We start from the raw sequence: 25198 nt of genomic DNA, 5'->3' as shown, positions 1-25198 counted from the left end.
ACATACACAGGCCTCGTAGGAAGTCTCCTTCATATTTGAACCTCTTGTCTTAGATGCCGAAGTCCTGAATTTTAATTTCTTTTCCAGCACAAGTGCAGATAACATGAAGGACAAACATGAAAACTGACCAACTACAGGCCTTCCTCAACTTATTATGAAGTCACGTCCTGACAGACTACTGTAAGTTGAAAATATCTTAAGTTGAAAATACATTTAATATACCGAACCTACTGAACATCATAGCTTTGCCTAGCCCAGCCCACCTAAAGTGTGCTCAGAATGCTTACATTAGCCCACACTTGGGCAAAATCTAACACAAAGTCTATTTCATAATAAAGTGTTGAATGTCTCCTGCCATGTATTGATTACGGTACTGAAAGTGAAGAACAGAATGGCTGTACAGGTGCAGAATGGTTGAACGTTTATTGGTTCTTTATTCTCATGACGGTGTGGCTGACTAGGAGCTGGGGCTCACTGCTGCTGCCCAGCATCACCAGAGAGGATCCTATCATTAGCCTTGGAAAAGATCAAAAGTCAAAATTCAAAGTATGATTTCTATAGAAATCTGTGAAAGCAACACGTATAGGTGAAAAATCTTAAGTTGAACCATGGTAAGTTGGGGACCATCTGTATAGCATTGAGTGAAACTGTTCTAGTGTTTAATTTCAAAACTTCAAACCTTTGGCTGTGTGTTTCATTTCAAGAGAAGGGAGCCACCATGGCTTCCTTTCCATCCCACCCTGGGCTGAAGTCTGTTTTGAAGCCATCCACTGTCTTCTCTTGTTCTCCTTCTGAGTATCTATTTAAAGGTGCCCTGGTCAGAACGGGTTCTTCTTCATGTCATGGTAGAAGCTGGTTGTACTATTTTTTTTTTTTTTTAATGGGAATGGTGTAGCAGGAAACATGCAAGATTTAAGGTACGAAAACCTGGCTTGAGTTCTGCTTGCTACCAGTGGTATGATCTTGGGTAAGTTACTTCTCAAAGTCTTCAGTTGTAAAATGGAGTGACTACACCAACTTCCCCATCCTTCTCTCCCTTCTTGCCTTACTGCTCCCAGGTAAGAATGGACTGGACCACTGCTACCCTGCTTTGGATTTCAGCCACTGCCATAATTCACACCTTAGCAAGAAGAACACAAGTTCTCAGTTCTAAGATCCTCTGCCTTTGGGTATAAAATGTAGTGATTCGACATTCTGTACATTACTCACTGCTCACCACTTTAAGTGTTGTAAACATCTGTCACCACACGACATTATTATGATATTATTGACTATATTCCTATGCTGTACTTTTCATCTTCATGACTTATTTATTTTAAAACTGGAAGTTTGTACCTCTCAATCTCCTTAGTGATTTTACCTATCCTCCTCACTCTTCTCCCCTCTTGCAAAGACCAGTTTGTTCCTTATGTTTATGAGTCTATTTCTGTTTTATTGTCTGTTTGCGAATGGGTATGGAGTTTCTCCTTTTTGCAATGTTGAAACTGTTCTTCAATTGGGATGATGGTTGCATAACTCTGTGAGTATAACTAAAACTTTAAATGGGTGAATTGTAAATGGCATGTGAATTATAACTCAATAAAGCTGTTTAAAAAAAGACTCTGCTTTTACAATAAATTCACTTTCAAATATTCTTTTGAGAGGGAAAGAAGTTTCCCTGGGATTTATAGGAACAGACTGAATTGTCAGTAGGGAAGTAGAAGGACAGAGTTTAAGCTGAATAGAGTTTAAGCAGCAGCTGATGAGATCACTGGACCCAGAGACATTTCTTTTCAGCCATCACACCTGATCCGGTTACACTCCGGGAATTGGCACTTGTGCTGGTATAGTTTGGGGTTAAAATAACCAGGAGAAGCCTGGGTTTGGTAACACATCGTACCACACCCATCACTAAAAGTTTGGAAAAAAATCTCTCATGCTTTGAGAATCGTACAGTTGCTGATGTTGAAAGTTCACATCCAAAAGTAACATTCTCATTGGGCTGCCTTTCTTACTGGGACACAGGAACTTCCCAGTACAGTAGTCTTCTTGTTAATAGACTTGCCGGCTCTCACACTAGCTGGACAGTGTCAACTGGATGGTTTTCCTTAGTCTCACTTTGGTCACGACATCAACATGTCCCTATGTTTTTGGGGTGGAAGACGTCTGCTGTTTCCGCCTGCTTGCTGTTGTGTTCCTTCTTTGGTTTTCCTTTGGGTGTCTACACCATGTCCCTGCAGAGCATGTGAATCAAACCAGGCTAATCAGGCCTTCTTGGGGGAATGTGGATTCAAGTGGAGTGGCTCCTGGAGGAGTGGCAGTGAGCTCACAATGCCCTGTGGAGCCTGTCCCCGGGAGCTGGCTCTGAGATCCCCTCTCCAAGACATGCGTTTCAGCATCTCTTCAATGTGGGGGGGGGGGGGGGGCTACTCCACATCCTTTCTATATACTCCAATATTTTTGGTACATTGGTAGATTCAGTTCCTGTTGTCTGGAACCAAAGAACCTTGATGCACATGTTTCTTGAGTCTAGCTACACTAAAGACAAGGTCGAGTGTGTTTGAGAAGCTGGTGGTCCCAGGTCACCTCTGTTGTATTCAAGAGAAAGAGGTCTGAGTACTGAGTGTACTTTTCTAGTAGAGGTGTAGGGTCACCCTGTGCAGTTCACCTTGCAGGGTGGTGGCCCCTTGAGCCTTCTGCCAGGAGCATCTGTCTCTAGAAGCTCTAGGAAGGGGAGTTTTCAAGATCAAAATTCTCTTGGGGAAACAGCCCAATCATAGTGTTCTCATAGCAATTCACAGTGTACAGTGGCACATCAAAAGTGCAGTGGATAGGGACCATGCAATAATGAGCCCCATGTGGCTCTGTGTGACATATCATTTCCCCTTCTGATGTGACCATGAAGTTCTTCCTCCCTCTAAATTTGCCCTGAGGGATCCCTGGGTGGCGCAGTGGTTTGGTGCCTGCCTTTGGCCCAGGGCGTGATCCTGGAGACCCGGGATCGAGTCCCGCGTCGGGCTCCCAGTGTATGGAGCCTGCTTCTCCCTCTGCCTGTGTCTCTGCCTCTCTCTCTCTCTCTCTGTGACTATCATAAAAAAAAATTTTTTTTTGCCCTGAGCCCTGCTTTGGGAAGTGTTGCTGGGAGCAGCACCAATGTGTACATATGGCCAAGACCCAGCCAGCTGGCTGGTGGGAGGGTTTCAGGACTTGCTATCTCAAAGACTGAGAAGCGATGACACTCAGAGGCAAGACTTGTACTCTTACCTTAAGAGAATCATGAGCCCCCATGGAAGGGAATACCACAGCCAGGCTTGGAATGAAGGACACTGTGTCACATACTATTGCTAGGATCTGAACTGGCATTTGTGGCCTTGGCCGAAAAAAAGCCTGATATATTTCAACTGTGAACCCTTTCCTTTGACATTTGATGCTGTTCTCTAAGACCCTCTCAGGGAAGGTTCCAGTCAGAATGGGGGAAAGGGCCAGGTGTGACTTCATACTGCACTGACCCCCTCCACCCATTCTCCATCCTGCTCCCTCATGTGACCAACATCTACTTGCTCTCTGTATTCCACCAGGATGAAAACCTCTCTCCAAAAAGGACCCCATAACTCATTCCAACACAGTAAGTTAAAAAAAGGTAAAATTTCTTCCTTCCCAGGGCAATGAAATCCTTCATTCCATCCCTTCCTTGACACAATGGCCCCTTAACCTAACTGTGCAGGCATGCAGAGCTGGAAGGCCAGCTTCCTTGGAGTAGGAGAAACTGGTATGTCTTCTAGCTAACTCTCCCTGTTCTCAGGAAGCACAAGAATAATGCTGTATACCACAGGGACACCCTAAGCACTTGAGATATTTGTAAAAAGACTCATTTTCAAAAGTGCAATAAGGCTGAGCAAAGGCCAGGCATGCAGGCACACAGCATCACTTTCGGTGGTCAGAAATAAACTAAGTTCCATGGTGCTGCTTCTCACAGATACCTTTTAGAAGGCTTATAGATCCAGCCTATGTAGGGTCTTTCTAGAAAGGTGCAAGTGGTTTCTCAGGGACAGATGCAAAATGCCACCATAAGGCAGTAGTTGTTTAAACAATTTAATATGAATGCTGGGATATTTCCTGAGCATATGCATTACTCTAGTCTAGCAAGAACGATCCTGTCTTAAAAAAAAAAAAAAAAAAAAGAATGAAAAAAAAAATAAAAAGAATGATCCTGTCTTTGTATGAAGGAGGCCTGACCATAGCTTCTGTCAAGTTTCTTTCTTTTTTTTTAATTTTTACACCTTTACATTTTTACATCTCTGTGTATGATGTAATGATTTGATATCTGCTGTTTCAAAATGTTCATGGCAGGAAGTCGGGCTAACATCTGTCACTATGTGTGGCTATAGAACTTTTTCTTGTCATGAGAACTTTTAAGATTTACTCTCTTAACAACTTTAAGATATGTGATACAGTATTATTAACTGTATTAATAATGTGCCATGCTGTACATTATATCCCCAGGTACCCCAAGTGTGTACCTTTTGACTTCCTTTACACATTTCACCCACCCTTCCACCCCTGCCTCTAGCAAGCACCAATCTGATCTCTATAAACATGTTCTTTAGTTTTTGTTCTTGTTTTAGATTCCACATAGATGAGATCATACAGTATTTATCTCTCTGACTTATTTCATTTCACATAATGCTCTCAAGGTTCATCCATGTTGTTACGAATGGCAAGAATTCATTCTATTTTTATAGCTGGTAATATTCCATTACATATATTTTTTCTGTATAGATTAATTTTTTAAATTTATTCATCTGCCAATGGAAGCTTAGGTTGTTTCCATATCTCAGCTATTCTAAATAATGCTGCAATGACCAGTGAGGTCCATATATCTTTTTGAGTGTTATCATTTTCTTTGGAAAAATACCTAGAAGTGAAATTGCTGGATCATACGTCACTTCTGGTTTTTTTTTTTAGGAGCCTCCCTACTATGTTTTGTAGTGGCTGTACCAATTTACAGTCCTGCCAACAGTACGCAAGGGTCCCCTTTTCTCCGTATCCTCACCAACACTTTTTATTTGTCTTTTTGATAATCCCCATTCTAACAGGTGTAAGGTGATATCTCATTGTGGTTTATTTTTATTTTTAGATTTTAAAAAAATTTATTCAGAGAGAGAGAGGCAGAGACACAGACAGAGACACAGGCAGAGGGAGAAGCAGGCTCCATGCAGGGAGCCCGACATGGGACTTGATCCCGGGCCTCCAGGATCATACCCCGAGCTGCAGGCAGTGCTAAACCTCTGCGCCACCGGGGCTGCCCCTCATTGTGGTTTTGATTTGCATTTCCCCGGTAATTGGTGGGTGTTGAACATCTTTTAAAGTGCCTGTTGGTCATCTGTTTATCTTTGGAAAACTGTCTACTCAGATCCTCTGCCCATTTTTTAACAAGACTGTTCTTGCTATTGAGTTGTAGGAGCTCTTTATGTTTTGGATATTAACCTCTTATCAGAGATATGATTTGCAAATATCTTCCCCATTCAGTAGGTTGCCTTTTCATTTTTTGATGGTTTCCTTTGCTGTGCAGAAACTTTTTAGTTTAGTATAGTTCCACTTATTTATTTTTGCTTTTGTTGCTTTTGCTTTTGGTGTCAAATCCAAAAAATCATCACCAATACTGACTGTACATAGTTTGCTTAGCTGATGTTTTTTTTTTTTTCTACATTTATGGTTTCAGATCTTACGTTCCAGTCTTTACCCCATTTTGAGTTCTTTTTTGTATGTGTATAAGATTGTGGTAGTGTGAACATCTTACCATTATTAATTCTTCCAATCCATTGTAATAGCATATCTTTCCATTTATTTGTGTCTTCTTCAGTGTCTTACAGTTTTCTGTATATTGGTCTTTTATCTCCTTAAATGTATTCCTAGGTATTTATCATTTTGATGCAATTGTAAATGAGATTTAAAAATTTTTTTTCTGATAGTTATTAGTATAGAAATGCAAGACTTTTGTATATTAATTGTGTATCCTGCAACTTTACTGAATTCATTTATTCAGTTTTTTTGATGGAGTCTTTAGGATTTTCTATATATAGTATCGTGTCATCAGCAAACAGTGACAGTTTTACTTCTTTTATAATTTGGATGCCTTTTATTTTTTTTCTTGAGTAATTTTGCTCTGGCTAGGATTTCCAATACTATGTTGAATAAAAGTAGGGGGAGTGGGCATCATTTTCTTATTCCTGATCTCAGAGAAAAAGCTTTCAGCTTTTTACCACTGAGTATGTCAAGATCTATTTTAATTGTCTCAACAGTATGTAAGGTTTGCTCATTCATTTCCTAGTGTGTTTGGGGAATGGCAGCTATGCTGGGTATACACCTTGCTAGAAAGCTCTCCAGAGGAAAGGCATGGAGGATACAGGGAGGCTTGGGAGACAGCCAAGTTTGGTTGAATAAACCCATCAAATTCTCTGTCCTAAGAATCCTAAGAATACAATTGTTCATAGTATTCCTTTACAACCTCTTTCATTTCTAATTTTAGTTGTTTGAGTCTTCTCTCATTTTTTCTTGGTTGATATAGCTAAATAGCATTTTTTTTTGTTCTCTTCATATATGATCAACATTTGTTTTTACTGATTTTTCTCTATTGCTTTCTTATTCTTTATTACAAATTTCCCCCTAAGCCATAAAATTTCCCCTAAGGACTGCTTTGGTTGCAATGTCTAACTTTGATATGTTAAACCCTCATTTTCATTCATCTGAAAGTATCTTCTAGATTGTCTTAAGATTTCTCTTTGATCCAACTGTTATTTAGGAAGTGTGTGTGTGTGTGTGTGTGTGTGTGTGTGTTAATTTCCATCACTGTAAATTTCTGTTGTTGATTTCTAATTTTATTCCATTAAGCTCAGAGAATATAGTTTGCATTATTTCAGTCCTTTTACATTCATTGAGGCTTATTTAATGGCCTAGATGATGGTCTATCCTGGGGAATGTTTCACACATACATAAGAAGAATGTATATTCTGCTTTTATTGGGTAGAGGGCTCTGTAGCTATCTCTGAGGTCAAGTAAATTTATGGTATTGCCCAAGTCTTAAGCTTCCTTGTTGATTTTTCTAGTTAAAAAAATCCATTATTGAAAATTGAGCATTAAAGTCTCTGTGATGATTGAACTACTTTTCTCTTCATACTATATATTCTAGGGCTCTGTTATTAGGTACATACATGTTTATGTAATTGTTATTTCTTTGATGGACTGTCCTATTATTATAAAATATTCCTTTTTATCACTAGCAATTTTTTTCTTTTAAAATCTATTTTATCTGGTATTTGTATAGATAATTCCAATTTTTTATGTTTTCTTATTGCATGAAACATTTTTTCCCATCATTTACTTTTGAATGTCTTCTTTTTTTAATAGAGAGAGGATGCATGCACAAACACATATGAACGGGTGTGGGGAGGAGCAGAGGTAGAGGGAGAAAGAATCTTAAGAGAATCTCCATGCTGGGCATGGAGCCTGATGTAGGGCTTGATCTCAAGACCCTGAGATCATGACCTGAGCCAATATGAAGAGTCAGATGCTTAACCAACCGAGCCACCCAAGCACCCCAGGAATCTGAGTGTATTTATATATAAATGTGCACCTATACGGAGAAAAGAATAACACTTTCTAGTCAAAATCACTCCTATCTGTGCACTATTCATTCCTATAAGAGAGCCAGCACAGCACAGGGCTCTGCCAGCAGTGACCTTCATTAGCCTCCAGGGTGAAGGGGCTAATAGGCTAATACTCTGGGAAGCTGCCACCAAACATACCCCAAGCTCAGTTCTGAAATATCCCTAGAGATTCTATAAGTCAGGAATACTTCATTGTCCATCCCCACTGTAAAGCCATTCCTTCTTGATCTAATAGTCCTCCCCACCCAGAACCTGGAGAATACATATTTCCCCTTCATTTCCAAAAGATCACTATGATCTTGGTTATACTTGTTTTTATCCCTCAGACTGAGTTTCAACTTTTCCATTTACTTTTCATTTTTTGTAATTGTGACATAAAAATCGAATACAAACACTAAGTGCCCAATGCTCTTTATACTTTATGACTCAGAAAAGTCAGAAAGACAGAAGGGTCTCTTAATGGATCTCAGGGTCTACAAGCAAAGCATTTCTCGACAGGAGAAATCTGTTACCTGTGAAACTGGTATCTGGGGATTCTCTTGTCCTCTATAATGATCAAAGTTGGGGCGGGGGAGTTCAAATGGTTGAAGGGTTAAGTATGGCAGAAAAGAAGAAAACAGAATTTTCAAATTCAAAACAACACTCTGAAATGCTTTCTCTTTCTCCATCTGGAATGTTTCCTAACTTAAACAAGTCACTAAAGGTTTCAAAACTTTCCCATTTAATTTAAATATGAGCGAAGTTCTGGAATTTGAGTAGTGCTGGAAAAAAGATCTGGAATCCAACTAAATTTCTCCTCACTACTCCTATCCCATTGATAAGGCACATAATAGACCAATAATGCTATTTGTCATCTTCCCCTCTCAGGCACTAATTTCTTTATGGCTAGTGGGGTGCCCCTCATCCCAGATCTGGGGCCATATGTCCAAGTGTCTGAAGACTGGGCCAAGCCCAAAAGAGAGGAACCTTACTCTGGAGATCCCCAGTCTATCACTGTTGACTTGTAGGACATACCACCTTAGGCCTTGCCCTCCTGCCAGGAGAGCATTCCAGCAATGGATTCCTGTTCTGCCAGAGGAGGCAGGTAGTACCAAAGGTGGCCTCCTCCAGCCTCTTGCATCTAGGGCCTGGTAGACAGAGGTGTGGCAATTAGATTTACCTATTTTATTTTCAAGGAAAGCATGAAATTGAAAAGCTTTAAGTTTTAGACTAACTAGAAATGGATGAAACAATGGCATCTTTTCAGATTTTGGCTGTACCTAGAGATCATATGTTCTAGGTTTCATTCTTAAGTCATGATCTCACACACACACACACACACACACACACACGCACACACACACACACAGAACATGCTTTAATAAAAACATGAGGGATTCCATTCCATTTTAATGCAAACAAGGCACACCTGGTTAAGATAATGAACAAAGAAGACAAATTTAAAATCCAAATATACTTCCTTACAGATGACTATTCAATTCAATTGGCACTACAATATTAAATATTCTTTTATAAATCACTCTAATTCAATGTATAGTACAGTATGTACTGCCTGGAAAGAAATTCAAATCATAAATACAATGGGAAACATCTAATAGCTTGGAATGGCCTTTTCAAGTAGCCAATAAGCTCTAAGAGACTGCAAGAATATTAAATCTGGTTCCAGAATGAGCCCATCTCCCTGTCATTCCCCACCTCCATGCTCCAGCATTATCCAGGACTGGGTCTTAAGGAGCTGGCACACAGTGTTACTCTTTGGATGCCAAATGATGGTGGGGCCTCTTCCCTGTAGACTGTGGTCAGCAAGGTGAAGGCTGCTGGCCACAGTCATAACAGCTGAGCTGATCTGTGATTTCTGCCTCTCCTGCCAATGTTGGAGCCAGGTTTGCTGATGTGTTTGTATTGGTGTGCAAGATGCTGGAGAGAGGCCATCTGTCCTGTGTGTCAGATTCCAGATTCCATATGGTTATGGCAGGGCTTGGGAGAAGTATCCACAGAGCTAGGGGCAGGATTAGAATAAAGAGGTGCTAATGGTGTGCAGTTGGGAAGGTAAAGGAAACTGTCGGGAACTTGATGGAAAAAGAGGGTTGAAGAAAATTAAAAGGAGATCAGGGGAAATAAAGAAAAATATGAGGGAAAAGACAAACATGGCTGTTGTTTTAAAGGTCAAAGGGTAACAATAATATAGAAAGGCTCTTTTGCCTTGCCGTATTCAACAGTGAATTGCATTCTGGCTTCTTCAATAAAATTTACACCATTGCGTTCTTGGGTTCTCCTTCCAAGTTACAGGCTCTGTCTTCTAGGCATGCCCACCCCACCAGGAGCAGCCATTTATCCCCCAGACCCTACACATCTCCATGCCCACCCCCTTTATCAATGTTTAGGTTTCACTCATAGATTAAATCTCTTTCTGATTATCTAGCAGGAATTTTCTCAGGCCAATCTCCTCACTTTTCTTCACCTACTAGCCTAAGCCCATATAACTATATGTTCTAAAGAAAGACTCAGGTCAACTAGGTCATGCTATGCAATAATCCAAGTTTTATTGTTCAAATATATGTATGTGCACATATACATATGCATATATATACCTTTACGTGATACATGCATATTGTGTATATATATGTGTATATACATACGTATGTGTTTGTCTATGTGTTTAAACATAAATAAATACAACCAAGACTTGATCTACCAGATCACACATTTCTTCAGCCAAACAATACTCTTTGATGACCCATGATATTTCATTTTCATGTGTTCACTTTAAGAAACAGTATGAGGTCAGGTGGTAAAAGATAAACAACTAAACAAGCAACAAACAAAACCAGACTAGAGAGGCAACTAAGCATTTCTTTTTCCCCTTGGCTCTGAGACAAATTTCAGGTGCTGTCTTCTATAAATTTCATTTTATCCTCTGCTTTTAGAAATTCCACTCATCTTTTAAGACTGATTAGTATGATTTTACAGAGTCAGGGAGGGTATGGAAGGATGTGGGTCAAGAAGGAAAAGCAGATGATCCAGAAAGGTAGGTCAGAAAGGAGGGGAGGGAGAAAGCTGGTATCTATCAATTTTCATGAGAGCAAAGACCTTGCATGTCTTTCTCACCTCTAAATACCTTGGTAGCCAGAACAGGGCCTGGTGAATGGGAAAGTACATGTTGGATGAAGGATATCACTGATGTTATGCTGTGTGCTCAGAGTCATGCTAGATGCTTTTAAAAAGAGTAATGGGGGGAGCCTGGGTGGCTCAGCGGTTGAGTGTCTGCCTTCGGCTCAGGTCATGATCCCAGGGTCCTGGGATTGAGTCCCTTATCAGGTTCCCTGCAGGAGCCTGCTTCTCCCTCTGTCTGTGTCTCTGCCTCTCTGTGTGTTTCTCATGAATAAATAAATAAAATCTTAAAAATAAATAAATAAAACGGGTAGTGGACAACTGGACAATAAAAAGTAACTCAGTTTAATGACATGTGCTTCTTTGTATAAGAGTGTACATTTCCTGAGGTAGTACCTTTAGAGCTTGGGCTTGTGCTGAGATTGTGGTTCCAACATCTCTGAGGGGGCAGCCTGGGTGGCGCAGTGGTTTAATGCCGCCTGCAGCCCAGAGCGTGATCCTGGGGACCCTAGATTGAGTCCCGCGTCAGGCTCTCTGTGTGATGCCTGCTTCTCCCCCTGCCTGTGTCTCTGCCTCTCTCTCTGTATAGATGAATAAATGAAAAATCTTAAAAAAAAAAAAAAGTCCAACATCTCTGAGGGTAAGACAAGGGTAAGTGATAATTTAAGGCAGGACCAGCAAAGGATGGCTCATGGGCCAAGTCTGGCCTACAGACTGTTTTTGTGCAATGGGGGAGTTAAAAATGGTTTTTACATTTTAAAAAAGGGTTATAAACAAAGAGAAACAGACATCAGAAACCATATGCGGCCTGTAAAACCCAACATACTTATTATCTAGCCCTTTACAGAGAAGGTTTGCTGACCCTTATTCTAAGGAGACACTGAGAATGTGCTTCTGAACTTACTTGCAGTCTAAAATGTGTTTGGATTGAACCTGTGTTCAACCATGGTTAAGACTGCAGACCTGTGGTCTGTCAGAATGCTCTGTGAGCAATCTGGAGTTCCCCCTCCGTCCCCCACCCTCACACTCAGTAGTCTTCATCGAAGCTTAGAGACGCTCTGTAGTACTGCTTTGAAGAGTTTGTACCTTTGTGGTTTTATTTTATTTTTAAAAGATTTTATTTATTTATTTATTTATTTATTTATTTATTCATTCATTCATTCATTCATTCATTCATTCATTCATGAGACACAGAGAGAGAGAGGCAGAGACATAGGCAGAGGGAGAATCAGACCCCCCTTGGGGAGCCTGATGTGGGACTCCATCCCAGGACCCCAGGATCATTACCTAAGCCAAAGGCAGACGCTCAAACACTGAGCCACCCAGGTGTCCCAATACCTTTGTTAATTCATGCTTGGTGATGTGACTTTTTTGGAGGTGTTTTCTTACACGATTTTCTGTGTAGTTCTACAGTGCAACAAAGTCCCCATCTAGAAAAATCCATGTGTGGCAAAATCATAAAGCTGCTGCTTTGTCCTACATGGTATAATAATTAGAGAGCTTTGTCATGGAGCTTTAAATTCATCTGGAATTGAGTGAACTCCTCAAGATGTGACCTAATCACCTCTCATCTGTCTTTCACTAAACCTGGGAGACTTTTGGTCATTGTCTCTGATTATTTTCTGCTCTATTCTTCCCTTGCTCCTCTTCTCCAACTCTAATTACACTTATGTTAGAATGTTGGATATTATCCCACAGATCACTGAGTCTCTGTCATTGTCAACAATCTCTTTTTTCCATTTTCCAGACTGGATCATTTCTATTCTTCTACTTTCAAATTGGTCTTTTCTTCATCATCTGCTCTTAGGCCTATTTTTTAAAAAATTTCATATACTATGTTTTTTGGTCCTAAAATTTGGTTCATTTTTAGAGTGTTTCTTTTTTGTGCGTAGATTTCCTATGTGTTCATTGATTGTGATTATATTTTTTCTATGTCTTTGAGAATAATTATAATAGCTGCTTCAAAATTCTTGTCTGCTAATCTCAATACATGTGTCATTTTAGAGTCAGTTTCCATTAATGTATGGGTCACATTTCTCTGTTTTTTTTTTCTTATGTCTTTGACTGTATCCTGAACATTGTGAGTGCTATGTTAACCTATAGCAGTGCCATTCAATAGAATTAAGATGTGGGCCACATATGTAATTCTAATTTTCTACTACCCATATTAAAAATTAAAAAGAAACTGGTGAATTTAATTGTAATAACATATTGCATTTGACCTGGTAAGTTCAAAGCATAGTTATTCCAACATGTAATCAGTATTAAATATCACTAAGATATTTTATAATCTCTTTCTGTACTAAATCTTTGAAATAAGGAGTATATTTTTACTTTTATAGCACATCTCAGTTTGGACTAGCTAGTGGCTACCAAATACTGTACATGATCAGCATAGTTAAGAGTACTATTAGTGAAGAATATCGAGGGTTGGTCCAATAAAAGTAACCCCATCATTATGGAATCCTGGGTCGTTTTTAAACTTTATTCCTTAATCCATTCCTTGGGCCTACTGTGGTGTGAGGGAGGGCAGAGTGCACTCTTCCCCATCATATATGTGTCTTGATTCAATTAGCTCAACTCTGATTTCATGTTTTATGTTATTTGGTTTATGTCCATAACTTAAATATTTGGACACTAAGATAGTTTTAAAACATAAACAATTTGAAAATATGATTCTTGAATGGATCCCTAAGGTCTTTCTTGCTCAGTCATGCAAGAGAACATGCTGACCTCCCCTCTTCTAGATTCACTCATCCTACTTTCTAATATGTTACAGAGCTGGGCTGTTTTATCTTTGAATATTCACAGTGGCAAGACGTTCCTTCTTTGACCCCAGGTGTGTGTGGTTGACCCATTCATCAATTCATGAGACTGTGGGCTGGCCGCTCATAGCCAAGATGTTCAAGAAGGCTTCCTAAAGTGAGCTGTTCCTCATAGCCTTCAATGTTAGGGTAGCATCTTATTCTTTTGATTAAACTGAAGTATAATTAATATATAGCATTATATTAGTTTCACATGTACAACATAATGATTAAGTAATTTTATATATTACTCAATGTTCACCACATTAAGTGTACCCATCATCTGTCTTCAAACAACACTGCTACCATCTTATTGACTATATTCCCTATGCTGTCTCTCTCATCTCCATGACTTATTTATTTTGTGACTGAAAGATACACTCTTAACCCCCTTCACACATTTCACCCATCCTCCCACCCACCTTCATTATTATTTTGCTAAGGACCACATACAACTAATGAAATAAGTCTTGCTTCTTGCTTTTCTATTTTCCTTCTCCTACTCACATTTTACCAATCTTTTAATTTTTATTTATTTTTTATTTTTCTAAGGATTTTACTTATTTATTCATGAGAGACACAGAGAGAGGGAGGGGCAGAGACATAGGCAGAAGGAGAAGCAGGCTCCATGTAGGGATCCCAATGTGGGACTCGATCCCGGGACTCCAGGATCACGCCCTGAGCCAAAGGCAGATGCTTAACCACTGAACCACCCACATTTTACCAATTTGACAAAGCAAAGAGGGTTGGCACAAAAACCATGTGCTTTGTGAAACTTTTGCACCAGGCAAGAGGCCTGAGTTGAGCTTAAATGCCAGTCCAAAGTCCAGCTTCTCTATAAAAGAAAACTAGGCACAGAACCACAAAACAAAAACCATGCACCTCAACTAGGAGCAGAACGGGAGGCCAGAGGTGATATTACATGCTCAAACAATCACAGTATAATGCAAAGTCTCACTAAAATGACTGGAAATAAGAAAGCTTAACTGACGAGCAATCTTCACACAATTCATCTTGGTTGACAACCCAAGAAAATTCACTTCAGAACACAAGTGACAGGGCCAAGGAAGCTGGGGTTAGGAACAGAAATTCTGGTGGATTCCAAGCAATGAACACCCAAATCCATGCTCACAGGTGTTAGTTTCAGCTGCCAAAACCAACCGATCACAAACACTAACCTGTGTGCCTTACTCATGGATGCTTACATTCTGACTGAATTTTCCTTTTCTTTTTTTAAGATTTTATTTACTTATTCATGAGAATACACAGAGAGGAGAGAGAGGGAGAGGGAGAGAGGGAGAGAGAGAGAGAGAGAGAGAGAGAGAGAGAGAGAGAGTGAGTCAGAGACACAGGCAGAGGGAGAAGCAGGCCCCACGTAGGGAGCCTGACGTGGGACTTGATCCTGGGTCTCCAGGATCATGCCCTGGGCTGAAGGCGGCGCTAAACCACTGAGCTACCCGGACTGCCCTAAGTTTCCTTTTCTTCCAAGACAAAATAACCTGGGGGAGCCTACATGTACCAGTTGAAAGTATGTGACTTTTTTTTTTTTTTTTTTTTTACTCCATGAGATGTTCTTAGTGGCCTGCTAAAAATGCCTTCCAGGTAGGACTGTACAGTTTTTCAGACTTCTGGCTTAGTAGCCAGATATTCAGTACTTTGAGCAAGCAGAAGTCACTTAGCAACAACAAGAGAACATGGCATAGAGAGGTACTGTGGTATTAACTGTGTATCACTGCCCCCCACTCATGGGGGTTTCTGCCCCGACCCTGGAGGGTCCAAGCTTGAGAACAGAGCTCCTTACCTTGACTGGCATGGATGTGAGTTGCATCTTCGGACCTGGGGCTCTGGGCGGCTTGCTTGAGGACAGTCACTGTCATTCACCAGCGTTGTGGTCTTATTAACAATCCGTGTGCAGGACACAATGGTTCTCCGTTCCCCTGGAAACCAAACCACAGGCAACTGAGATGCTGTGACTACACACACCTGGAAAGGCCATTCACTGATGCAGATGGAGGAGCATTCAGGTGCCTCTTTTGATCAGTTTTTCATGTGAAGTGACTGTTATAATGCTTTATTGGTTGTTGGAGAAAAAGAACTATAATGTTAAGGATGAGGGTGTGTAAGACATGGCAGGGGCAGCATGGGGCAGGAGGAAGATTTTAGAACAGGATCAGAGAAAGACACCACAGATTAAGTACGTTCTTGGACAGCTTGGGATTCACTGAGGCCAAAGTTATGATTTGGGTCTTTAATTTCCAGCAAAGATTGCCAATCTCTTTATCTTTTCCTTTGATATTTAAAGTCTACAGAGGTTTGGTCTTGATTAATACTCTCACCAGAGAACACGGCTACCTATTACAGAATCACTACTTGCTGGAGAGAAGTGAGAAGCAGGGAGTTTGGTCTAAAGGACACCCAGATGCAATGAAACGCCGGGACACCTGCACCCCGATGTTTCTAGCAGCAATGTCCACAATAGCCAAACCGTGGAAGGAGCCTCGGTGTCCATTGATAGATGAATGGATAAAGAAGATGCAGTTTATGTATACAATGGAATATTCCTCAGCCATTAGAAACGACAAATACCCACCATTTGCTTCGACGTGGATGGAACTGGAGGGTATTATGCTGAGTGAAGTAGGTCAATCGGAGAGGGACAAACATTGTATGTTCTCATTCATTTGGGGAATATAAATAATAGTGAAAGGGAATAGAAGGGAAGGGAGAAGAAATGTGTGGGAAATATCAGAAAGGGAGACAGAACATAAAGACTCCTAACTCTGGGAAACGAACTAGGGGTGGTGGAAGGGGAGGAGTGCGGGGGGGTGAGGGTGAGTGGGTGACGGGCACTGAGGGGGACACTTGACGGGATGAGCACTGGGTGTTATTCTGTATGTTGGTAAATTGAACACCAATAAAAATTATTTTATTAAAAAATATATATATATAAAAAAATTTAAAAAAAGAAAACAAAAAAAAAAAAATAAAGGACACCCAGACCTGCATCATCCAAGTGGGCAGTCTAGAGCCAATTTGAGAATTTATTTAGCTGGCCAACTGCTACATGTCCTAAGCATCACCTGCATTTGAGGACCTCACTATCTGGTTACCCCAGATGGGTGTGGCCATTCTCTGGGTATACCCAAAACATTTTACACACAGCTTGGTCATGACTTTGCCATGGAGGTGGATGGTTAGGAGCTAGGAGGGTGGCTTCTGGAGCCAGGCTGTCTGAGTTCAAACTTGGCTCCATCACCAGCAGTGATGACAGTATCGACAGCTAGCTGCCATGATTCTGTGCCTCAGTTTCCTCAACCAGGCTGATTTGCTTAACCTCCCTGTGCCTTAGGGTAATACACAACAGAGCCTAGTAGGGGGTTAACATTTCATATTAGCTATATTCTGTTTTTATTATTATTTGGGAAGTATGGCAATACAAGATCAAGAGGATGTCAGGCACAGTTCTTTGAAGCCAAGTTTCCTCATTCAGTCTGTCCCCTGGAGAGTTTGTCCTTTAGGGATACCTCAAAAGTGTGGAGTCCTGAACTATGCTGTCAGCTCTTACTGCCTGCAGCTGCAGCTTTATATGAGTCTAAGAAGCACAGGGCCACCTCAAGCCACACTTCAGCTTTGGCTGCAGGTCTGACAATGGTGAGCTATTGGTTGTCACCTGACAACATGGGAATCCTTGGTGTCACAAAGGAATGCCACTGGGCTGACAGTGACAGCAGCAGAACAGCAGCCTCCCTGCCCCCACCCCCAGCTGAGGGGAGCCTGCTAACTGTGCCATCTGGGCCATGCTTAGTTTTTAGCAAGTTGCCCGAGAGGAAAAGTCTGGCAGTCAGGAATATGGGAGTTGCTAGATTTGGAGGTTGGATGGCTAGTGGCACAGGAGGACAGCTGAAGGACAGGGGGGCTCTCAGGGAGAAGTATAAAATGGGACAACAACAGGGCTGATGGGGGATCCTGAGGCTATACCAGCTGCCAGGGACGCTTGAGGAACGGGCAGAGAACAAGCAGCAAGGGCAGTTAGCCAAGACATGCAGGAGAGGGAAGGAAAGGAATTCACAGGTGACCCTGGCAGTATCTGAAGGCCGAATCACGTTACAGCAGTAATTCCTACCCATTAGCAATGGGACGATTCACTTAAATGGTAAACAATCCTCTACATATTGGATATGTGACAAATATCACCTTGACAGTCAACAACCACATAGAAATGGGTATTGGTTGGGCCATGCCACACTCTCTGGGTTGGCATTCCAGAGTCTGGGTGAACCTTCCATCCTAACTCTGTTCCCACCAGAACCCACCCATCCTGCGTCCCATGTCCCACACCTAGCTGTGTGTCCTGTCAGGGTGACAAAGGGCTGTCCCAAAGGGCTTCTAAGAGTTCAGAATGGCTTCCTACCACTCCCCCTAAGTCCTCTAAATCTCCCAGTAATGAATACAGTGCTTTTTTCTGATACTGATTTTTATAGTATAGCAGTTTCCTCTCTGCAGTGGGCATACGGGCTGATCACTCTATTTTAGAGGTGAGGAAATTTTGGTATAGATCATGTGAGTCATTTGCTAAAAATATGACAGGAAATCACGAAGCCAGGACTCATGCTTGGAATGTTTCACCAGGCTTGTGGGGCTCTCTTTCTTTCCATGGCATCTTGTAGTGGGGTACCTGTGGCAGAGACATCTGGTGGCCCTCCACCAAACAATAACAGGTGAAGGTCTATTCTGTTCATTCCCAGGTAACTCCCCATCACACCTGTGATGTACCTGTACAGTGGCCAGACCTCCACTCAGGGCAGAATCCAAGGGCCCTGAGCTGTAGGCAAAGCAGCTGTGTGGCCACAGCTCCAACAAGTAGGAGTTTGGAAGTCTGCATGAGTATTTTGCAGGGGGAATTGCAGTGGGGCAGGGGGCGGGTGTGTGTGTATGCCTAGGTGGCTTGGTCAGTTAAGTGTCTGCCTTGGGCTCAGGTCATGATCTCAGGGTCCTGGGATTGAGGCTCGCATCAGGCTCCCTGCTCAGTGGGGGAGTTTGCTTCTCCCTCTCCCTCTTCACACCCACCCCCCTCCCAACTCCTGTTCTCTTTCTCAAATAAATAAATGAAATCTTAAAAAAAAATTGCAGTGGGGTGTTAAGTTCCTGTGGAGAGACAGGTGGCATGGCCAGCCTTTCCAATGCCCTGGGAAGAGCGTCTTCCCTTGGCAAGACCCCGCACCCAATGGGTCTCCGACCTCGGATGCTCACCTCCTCCACACTGCACACTGCACCCTTCCCAGCCACTGTGGGTCCAGATGAACAAAGAGTCCTGGGGTTTTTCTGGTTCACTTTGATTTTCAGCAGTGTGGTTGACAGGAACAGTGTACTCGTAATGGATTCCATAATTCTGGTCATGAAATAACAGCACCTGGATCAGCAGTAAAATCAAAGGCCAGTTTGAAATGGAGTGGAAGCTTACAGGCTTGCTGAATTGGCAAGCTAAGCTGCACCGTGGCGGTCTCTCTAGCAGGGTCACCAGGTCTTCTCTGGGTTTCAAAACAGGCTTGGTCTAGGGGCCTTCCCTTATTTCACTCTTGGGTTCCTCAGATACTCAGCTCAGGGGCAGGAGTCTATGTGAACCCTCAGCAGGGAGCTCTGCTCTTTCCCGCCTGAGAGAGGACCAGTTTAGATGAGGGAGGACTCTGTGGGTGGTGAGGGGCGGGGGAGGGGGAGCGGGGAGCAAATTTCTGGGCTCTCACTGCACTTTCCAGAGAGAGCTGCTCCAATTCCGAGAAAATAACCTGTTCCCACATCCTCGGCCAGGGAGCTGCCCTTGTGGGCGAAGAGGACACAAACATGCTGCTTTTACCTAAAAAGGCATCTGAACAGGTGGGGTTATTTTACTCCTTTGAAAATGAACATAACTCTTCAGGCCCCTAGCATCAGCCATTGCTACATGGAAGACAGGCTCAAGGGCAAACACAGCCCACCATACAGGGATCTGGGGGACTTTTGCTGAGGAGTCTTGAGATGCATGAGCCTTCTTGCTGCTGCAGCGGCTATGATGTTGATGCCCTGAGGGTGGCAGAGGCCTGGATCAAGGCATAAAGCTGAGAGTGAAGGGGTGGGGAGCTATCTTGCAGCTTGGGGACCTTTGGGTTTGAAGTCCTGGTGAGTGAGCAGATGGATGGATCTGCACTCTGTTTGGTAATGCATTTACAAGCCCTGTAAGGACAGAGGTGCTCTCCCAGCTTTATTTCTCTAAGTGTAATGGTGCAAAATCAGCCCTCTGATGGGAGCCTGGGTGGAGGTGCTGTGTTCTTAGACTAGACTTGGGACCAGTGGGCACTCCTGGGTTAAGGCAGCCGTCAAGTTCACTTCCAGGCCTGGAGATGCAGCAGGCAACTACAGGCAGCATGTGCTCCACCTGCCTTGACCTGGGGAGGCCCCCATGCTGCTCCCGAGAATCTCCCAGTGCTCCAACTCAAGCCAAGGGCTTGAGTTGCAGGGTGGGGGTGAGGTGCTCAGAGCTGCCTGAAGTACATAAACATCCACTTCTCTAAGAAACAGACTTGTAGTATAACACATTTGGAAAAATGCCTCCAGTTAAAAAAAAAAAAACCCTCTTTAACAGATCTTTATTATCTCAGTATGGGAAGAAGACTGGTGAATCAAGAATCCATATGAAACCAATTTCATGCAATTTTGCAGCCATGTATAATTTGTGTGTGTGAGTGTATAATTGGTTTCAAATGCAGGTCCCCATGGCTCCATGCGTTCTCCTGACCCTGCAAGCCATGTAGGCACCCCAGTTTGGGGACAATAAGCTTCTATTTAGAGGCAGAGAGGCACCTCTCATTTCTAGACTTAAGACCTTGAAGTAACCACATTTCAAGAGAGACAAGTGGTTAATATCAAAGAGGGTCAGAACTTCAGCTGAGTTTTGTTTATCAGGCATGGTATGAATGAATCCAGGCCCTGCATTTGCTTTAATGGGCTGACGATTCCCTCACAGTTTATGAAAGCTTTGGGCAAAAAAGGCAAATACACCCATCTTAGGATTTGCCAGAGAAACCAGATTCATGCACTCACACGTGACACTGCTACATGGCTTTTATCTTGTCACATGCTTCCTCTTTTAACCCCTTTTAAACCAGGATGGATTTGTTCTAAAGCCATAGAACATAATCTAATCACAGAGGAGTGGCTTAGGTATGGGTTCTTGGGTCCCAGAAATCAAACTTGCAAGGCTACATCTGCCGCAGACTTAGTGGGCCGAATGTGGCATTGACAGGTTTCTGGATGGTTGAAGTCATGCATGGGAACTGGTTCACTTTGCTCTCTCATCAGAGGTTATAGTGGGGGTAGGGCCATCATGCATGATAGTGGCCTGGCTGCCAGTGCTCACAGGCAGAGCTGGTCTTCTCAGGAGATTCCCTGAAAAGTGGTCAGCAACTCTTCTGGGTGTCACCTAACCTAGGATGGCTGCAGGTTGCCAGAGACCACAAATTAATGGAGAAAAAAAAATTTCCAAGGGGAGATTTTGGCAAGCATGGAGGACAAAATGTGCTTTGATTACAGATGCACAAACTGCCATAGAACCTATTCTTTGGAATGAGATGTGGAATCAATAATTATGAGCTATCAGAAGTTAGCCATGAGAACTCCTGGGCCTTAAGAAGGTGTGGTGTTCCTTTCTCTGCAAAGCTTTAATACTCATTAAAATCACCCATGTTAAAGTGGTTTGCATGGTGTCCCCCCACCTGAGACAAGGGGTAAGATAAGGTGCCCCAACTTGGCCTGCCTGCATGGGTTTTGTGCAACTACCCAGGGAGTAAATTTTCCTGTAGAACCCAGTTCTCCTTTTCCTGATTCCCAAATGCTTGGTGCAAAGCCGAGTCTGGAAAAGTTGAGTGATGCTGGTTTGGAATCAGAGTCAACGGTTCATTTCCAAAAGGTAGTTTCCAGTGTGGATACACAGAGTGTGGGGTGGATCTGTGCCATCTGATATAAAAACACAGACTCTGAGTGAGGCTGTCTGCTTAATGGGGCCAAGTCTCCCTGGCTGCCACATGGCCAAGTATTTCCTTCCTGGAGGTGGTTCCTTTTGAAAAAGATGGGAGCTCTGCCCTCTTCGCTCTTCTGCCAGGGTGAAGTCTGGGGAGGGGGAATATTCTCAGGCATGCAGCGAAAGGGATGAGATAAGAGAAGACCTAGTAAGAGAGCGGGGGGTGTGCACATGCACTTGAGCAGCAGGTGGCCAGGTCACCCACCAGAACCCAGGTGATCTCTCCCTGGCACCCCTGGAAAGAAGGGAACTGAAAGACCCCTTGCAACCTCAGGCTTGAGATGAAGGCAAAAGCATGGCAAGTTACCATCAGATGCAGTGGGATTTTGGTTGGTCCCTTGGCAGAAATCTTCTCCCACAGGCCCCTTCTAACGTAGCGCACGGTTGTACCCGCAATCTGGTACTCTCCAGGGAGCTCGATCTTCCAGTCGCTGTTGATGGATCTCTTATTGGTATCTTTCAGGGCTGGAAAGAAAAGGGAACACCATGGAATCAGGGGGAGTCAGTCTGCCTTTTAAGGGGAATCTGGCTGTCCTGAGGGGTGCATCAGAGATGTCCCTCTACAGGGTAAAGGGGGGAGGTCTGCACTGGTTGGTGAGCTTTCTGTATGCTGAGAATGGAAGACTGGCTCACAGGGGGCAAACAGCTCAAGACCTGCAGGACCCTCTGAGAAACCTTGGCACATGGCCTGCCTGTCTCTGGATCAACTTGCCTGGTAGGGGTGTGGAGAGGAGTGCTAGAGGATGGAGACAGACACAGCCCAATCACATTTTACCAGACTTCCAGGGTAAAGGGTCTTCAGCCCAATGTATGCATTCTATTTTAATGTGTCCAAGGCTACAGAGAGGGTTTTGCTGCTTTAGAAAAACTCGTCAATTCGTTTTACTGTTACTTACCTGGGGCTTTGTACAGTTACAGCCTAATCAGCTTCTCTGAAGGATTTGATAGCTCTGTTAGTAAAGGAGACACTCCTCCAAGAAACAGTTGCTGTTCTCCTAAATGGTAGAGTCTGGGAACCTGAGCTGCCCACAGATGGGACAGTAGCGCTCAGACAATGCTGTGAGGGTAGGGCTCCGCAGTCCTCAGGTTCACGCTTTGCTGGCTCACACCTCCACTCCATACAAAACGTGTCGGAAGAGACAAAGTCAGTAGTTTGCTGATCGGCCAGAGCAAGAATCTGGTTTTCCAAATAAGCCATATATTGATTATCTAAGTGCTGACAGTGGCTTTCTTGTGTTCTCTTGCCTAGCAGTCATGGCATTCTCATGAGGAGAGCATTCTACAGTGAAATCCTGTTTTTGTTTTGTTTTGTTATTTAGGAAAGACAAGAACTAAAAGATATTTGGGAGAAGGTCGCAAATGACAATAGGTGGCAACAAGTCTTGTCACTCAAAAAATGCAACTCCAAGGACACCCTGGGTGCAATGCAAGTACAGCTGCAAGTACAGCTGGAGCCCCCAGTAACCCAAATGCTCCCAATTGGGACCCTGCTCAGTCCACAACCAGCGAAATCAGGATCCATCCCATTCCCTCTTCTCTGCCCATCGAGGCCAGAAATAAAACACCCGCATTTAATACCGATTTTGGATAATAAGAGTTGAAACTGAAAAGGGGTTTCTGTTAGCTCTGAATCCATGAGCCCCAAGGCTGGGTTAGGACCTGGTTGGACCTGGTCCCGGTCAGGTCACAGGCAGCTGGGGGACGCTGGGCCTCTGCTTCCTCATCTCTAGGACATTCTGGTCCCAGTGCCTGCTCTTGCCCAGCCAGGCTCTCCTGGCACATGCAGGAGAGATGCCTGCTCAGGACTCCTTGCTTCTAGGAACTGCCAAGAGAAACTAGGAAAGAAGTAGGAAAGGTTTCTTTCCAGTAGAGCTACTTCCAGTCAGGGTTTCATATCCAGGGTGGTTGTGCAGAGTGAGTGGTGGAGGATTACAGGACTCCAGGGAAGGCTTAGAAAAGAGAAGGCTCTACGACTTGGAATCAAATGTTTCCCTCCAAGAAATTCTACCTGCTACTGAAATTTCCTGGCTATGAAAAGGAAGTAAGAATGTCGGCCATTTACTCTTCCCAACAATCCTCCAAGGTAAAGCATTATTTTTCCTCTTTTCACAGATGAGGTAAGGAAATGGGGGCACAGAGACGTTAAGTTACCTGCCTAAAATTACGCAGCTACAAAGCGTGGACAACCGGGATGCCTGGGTGGCTCAGCAGCGGTTGAGCATCTGCCTTCAGCCCAGCGTGTGATCCCCGACCAGGGATCAAGTCCTGGGTTAGGCTCCCTGCCAGGAGTCTGCTTCTCTCTCTGCCTGTGTCTCTGCCTCTCTCTGTGTGTCTCTCATAAATAAATAAAATCTTAAAAAAAAAAAAAAAAAGAGGGAGAACCTGAATCTAAACAGATTATAACTCTGGCAATTTAAATTGCCATATTCTTTAGGTTACAAGGCTCAATCTTGACTTTTATGACAAAGGTGAAAATGTTCAAGTGTCATGCTTGTTTTCCAAGAGAACACACATTCCATTGTTGCAGGGTCTCACATTCTATATACCCCTTATAAAAATAACAGAACTTGCAGGTTGTTCTTTCTACTTCTTTGTAGGTTTGGAAAATTGTTTCCTGCACACACATATTTAAATTTGGTTCCAGAAATCAGTGCAGGCTGGTGGGGAGTGGCAGGCAGACACAATGGGGGCCAGAGTCCTCAGAGAATGGTCAGGGAAGCACAGGGAGCAGCTGACACATGCCCCTGCCAGTCAGTCCCTCCCGTTTTTCTCAGGGCCTCCTAGCTGGGTATTGAGGACACAGCTCCTGCCCTCGGGGAGCTCAACATTTGGAAGGGAGATGGGTGTGAAAACAGATGAACACAGGACAGTTTCATAGGCTCTGTGGCAGAGGCCCCAGTACATGTGTGCTGGGGGTGGAGGGAGGGTGTGAAGGGACTGGGGTGGATGGGGAAGACTTTCTGGAGGAAAAGCAGATGTGCCCTTGAGGTGAGGTGGCAAGAAAAGCAGGGAGAAGAGGTGGCCTGGGAGAGCATGGCAGGCGTGAACTGTGGATCCTGACCTGGGTGGCCCTGACTGTTCTTCCTGTGTCAGGGCAGTGAAGAGAGGAAAGCATGCTGCTCTGTGTGGAGAAGCAAGTGGGAAGTGAAGGAATTTTTTTTCCCCAGGAGTCTGGCTAGGAAAAGGAGGCAAGATGAAGAGTGACTTTATAGGGTGGCGAAGGACAGAGAAGTTCCACTGTTCTTGTTATTGGGGTGGGGGGTGTGAGCATGTTGAGACCCCACTGTAACTTGGGTTCAGGGAGATGGGTAGAGTTTCTTTAGAGCTGTACGCTCACCACCACCATGCTAGGCCCCACCCCACAGAACCCATTTCCCTCACAAAGACCAGAGGCACTCTAGGGTGGCTGCTCTCCTTGTCACTGGCCACCCACATAGACCAGCTGATTCCCCCTTCAGTGCCCTGGGTTGGGGCCTGGGGTTTAAGAGTTGGGGCCCTGACCCATGGTGTGGCTGCTGTGGATAGTATGTTGGCTGCCTGGCATCTATTTCTCTTTCTTCAAGTACCAACAACTCGAAGTTTCCCCT

The 25198-nt window shown here is 43.4% G+C and overlaps 1 protein-coding gene across 1 annotated transcript in view; it reads right to left on the bottom strand.

Annotated features, from left to right (window-relative positions):
• The window catches only part of ADAMTS17 (ADAM metallopeptidase with thrombospondin type 1 motif 17), a 326151-nt gene that overhangs the window by 50483 nt on the left and 250470 nt on the right, over positions 1-25198 (bottom strand). The window contains exons 17-19 of the mRNA XM_025436907.3: positions 21919-22076; positions 18812-18971; positions 15363-15498 (exon numbers count right to left, since the gene is read on the bottom strand). Of these exons, the coding sequence (XP_025292692.1) occupies positions 15363-15498; positions 18812-18971; positions 21919-22076 (454 nt within the window). The remainder of the gene's footprint in view (positions 1-15362; positions 15499-18811; positions 18972-21918; positions 22077-25198) is intronic.

The sequence above is a fragment of the Canis lupus genome, chromosome 3, assembly GCF_003254725.2.
Source record: "Canis lupus dingo isolate Sandy chromosome 3, ASM325472v2, whole genome shotgun sequence".
Classification (NCBI taxonomy): Eukaryota; Metazoa; Chordata; class Mammalia; order Carnivora; family Canidae; genus Canis; species Canis lupus.
Note: the sequence above shows the minus strand (reverse complement) of the source record. Positions and strands in the feature narration are given on the sequence as shown.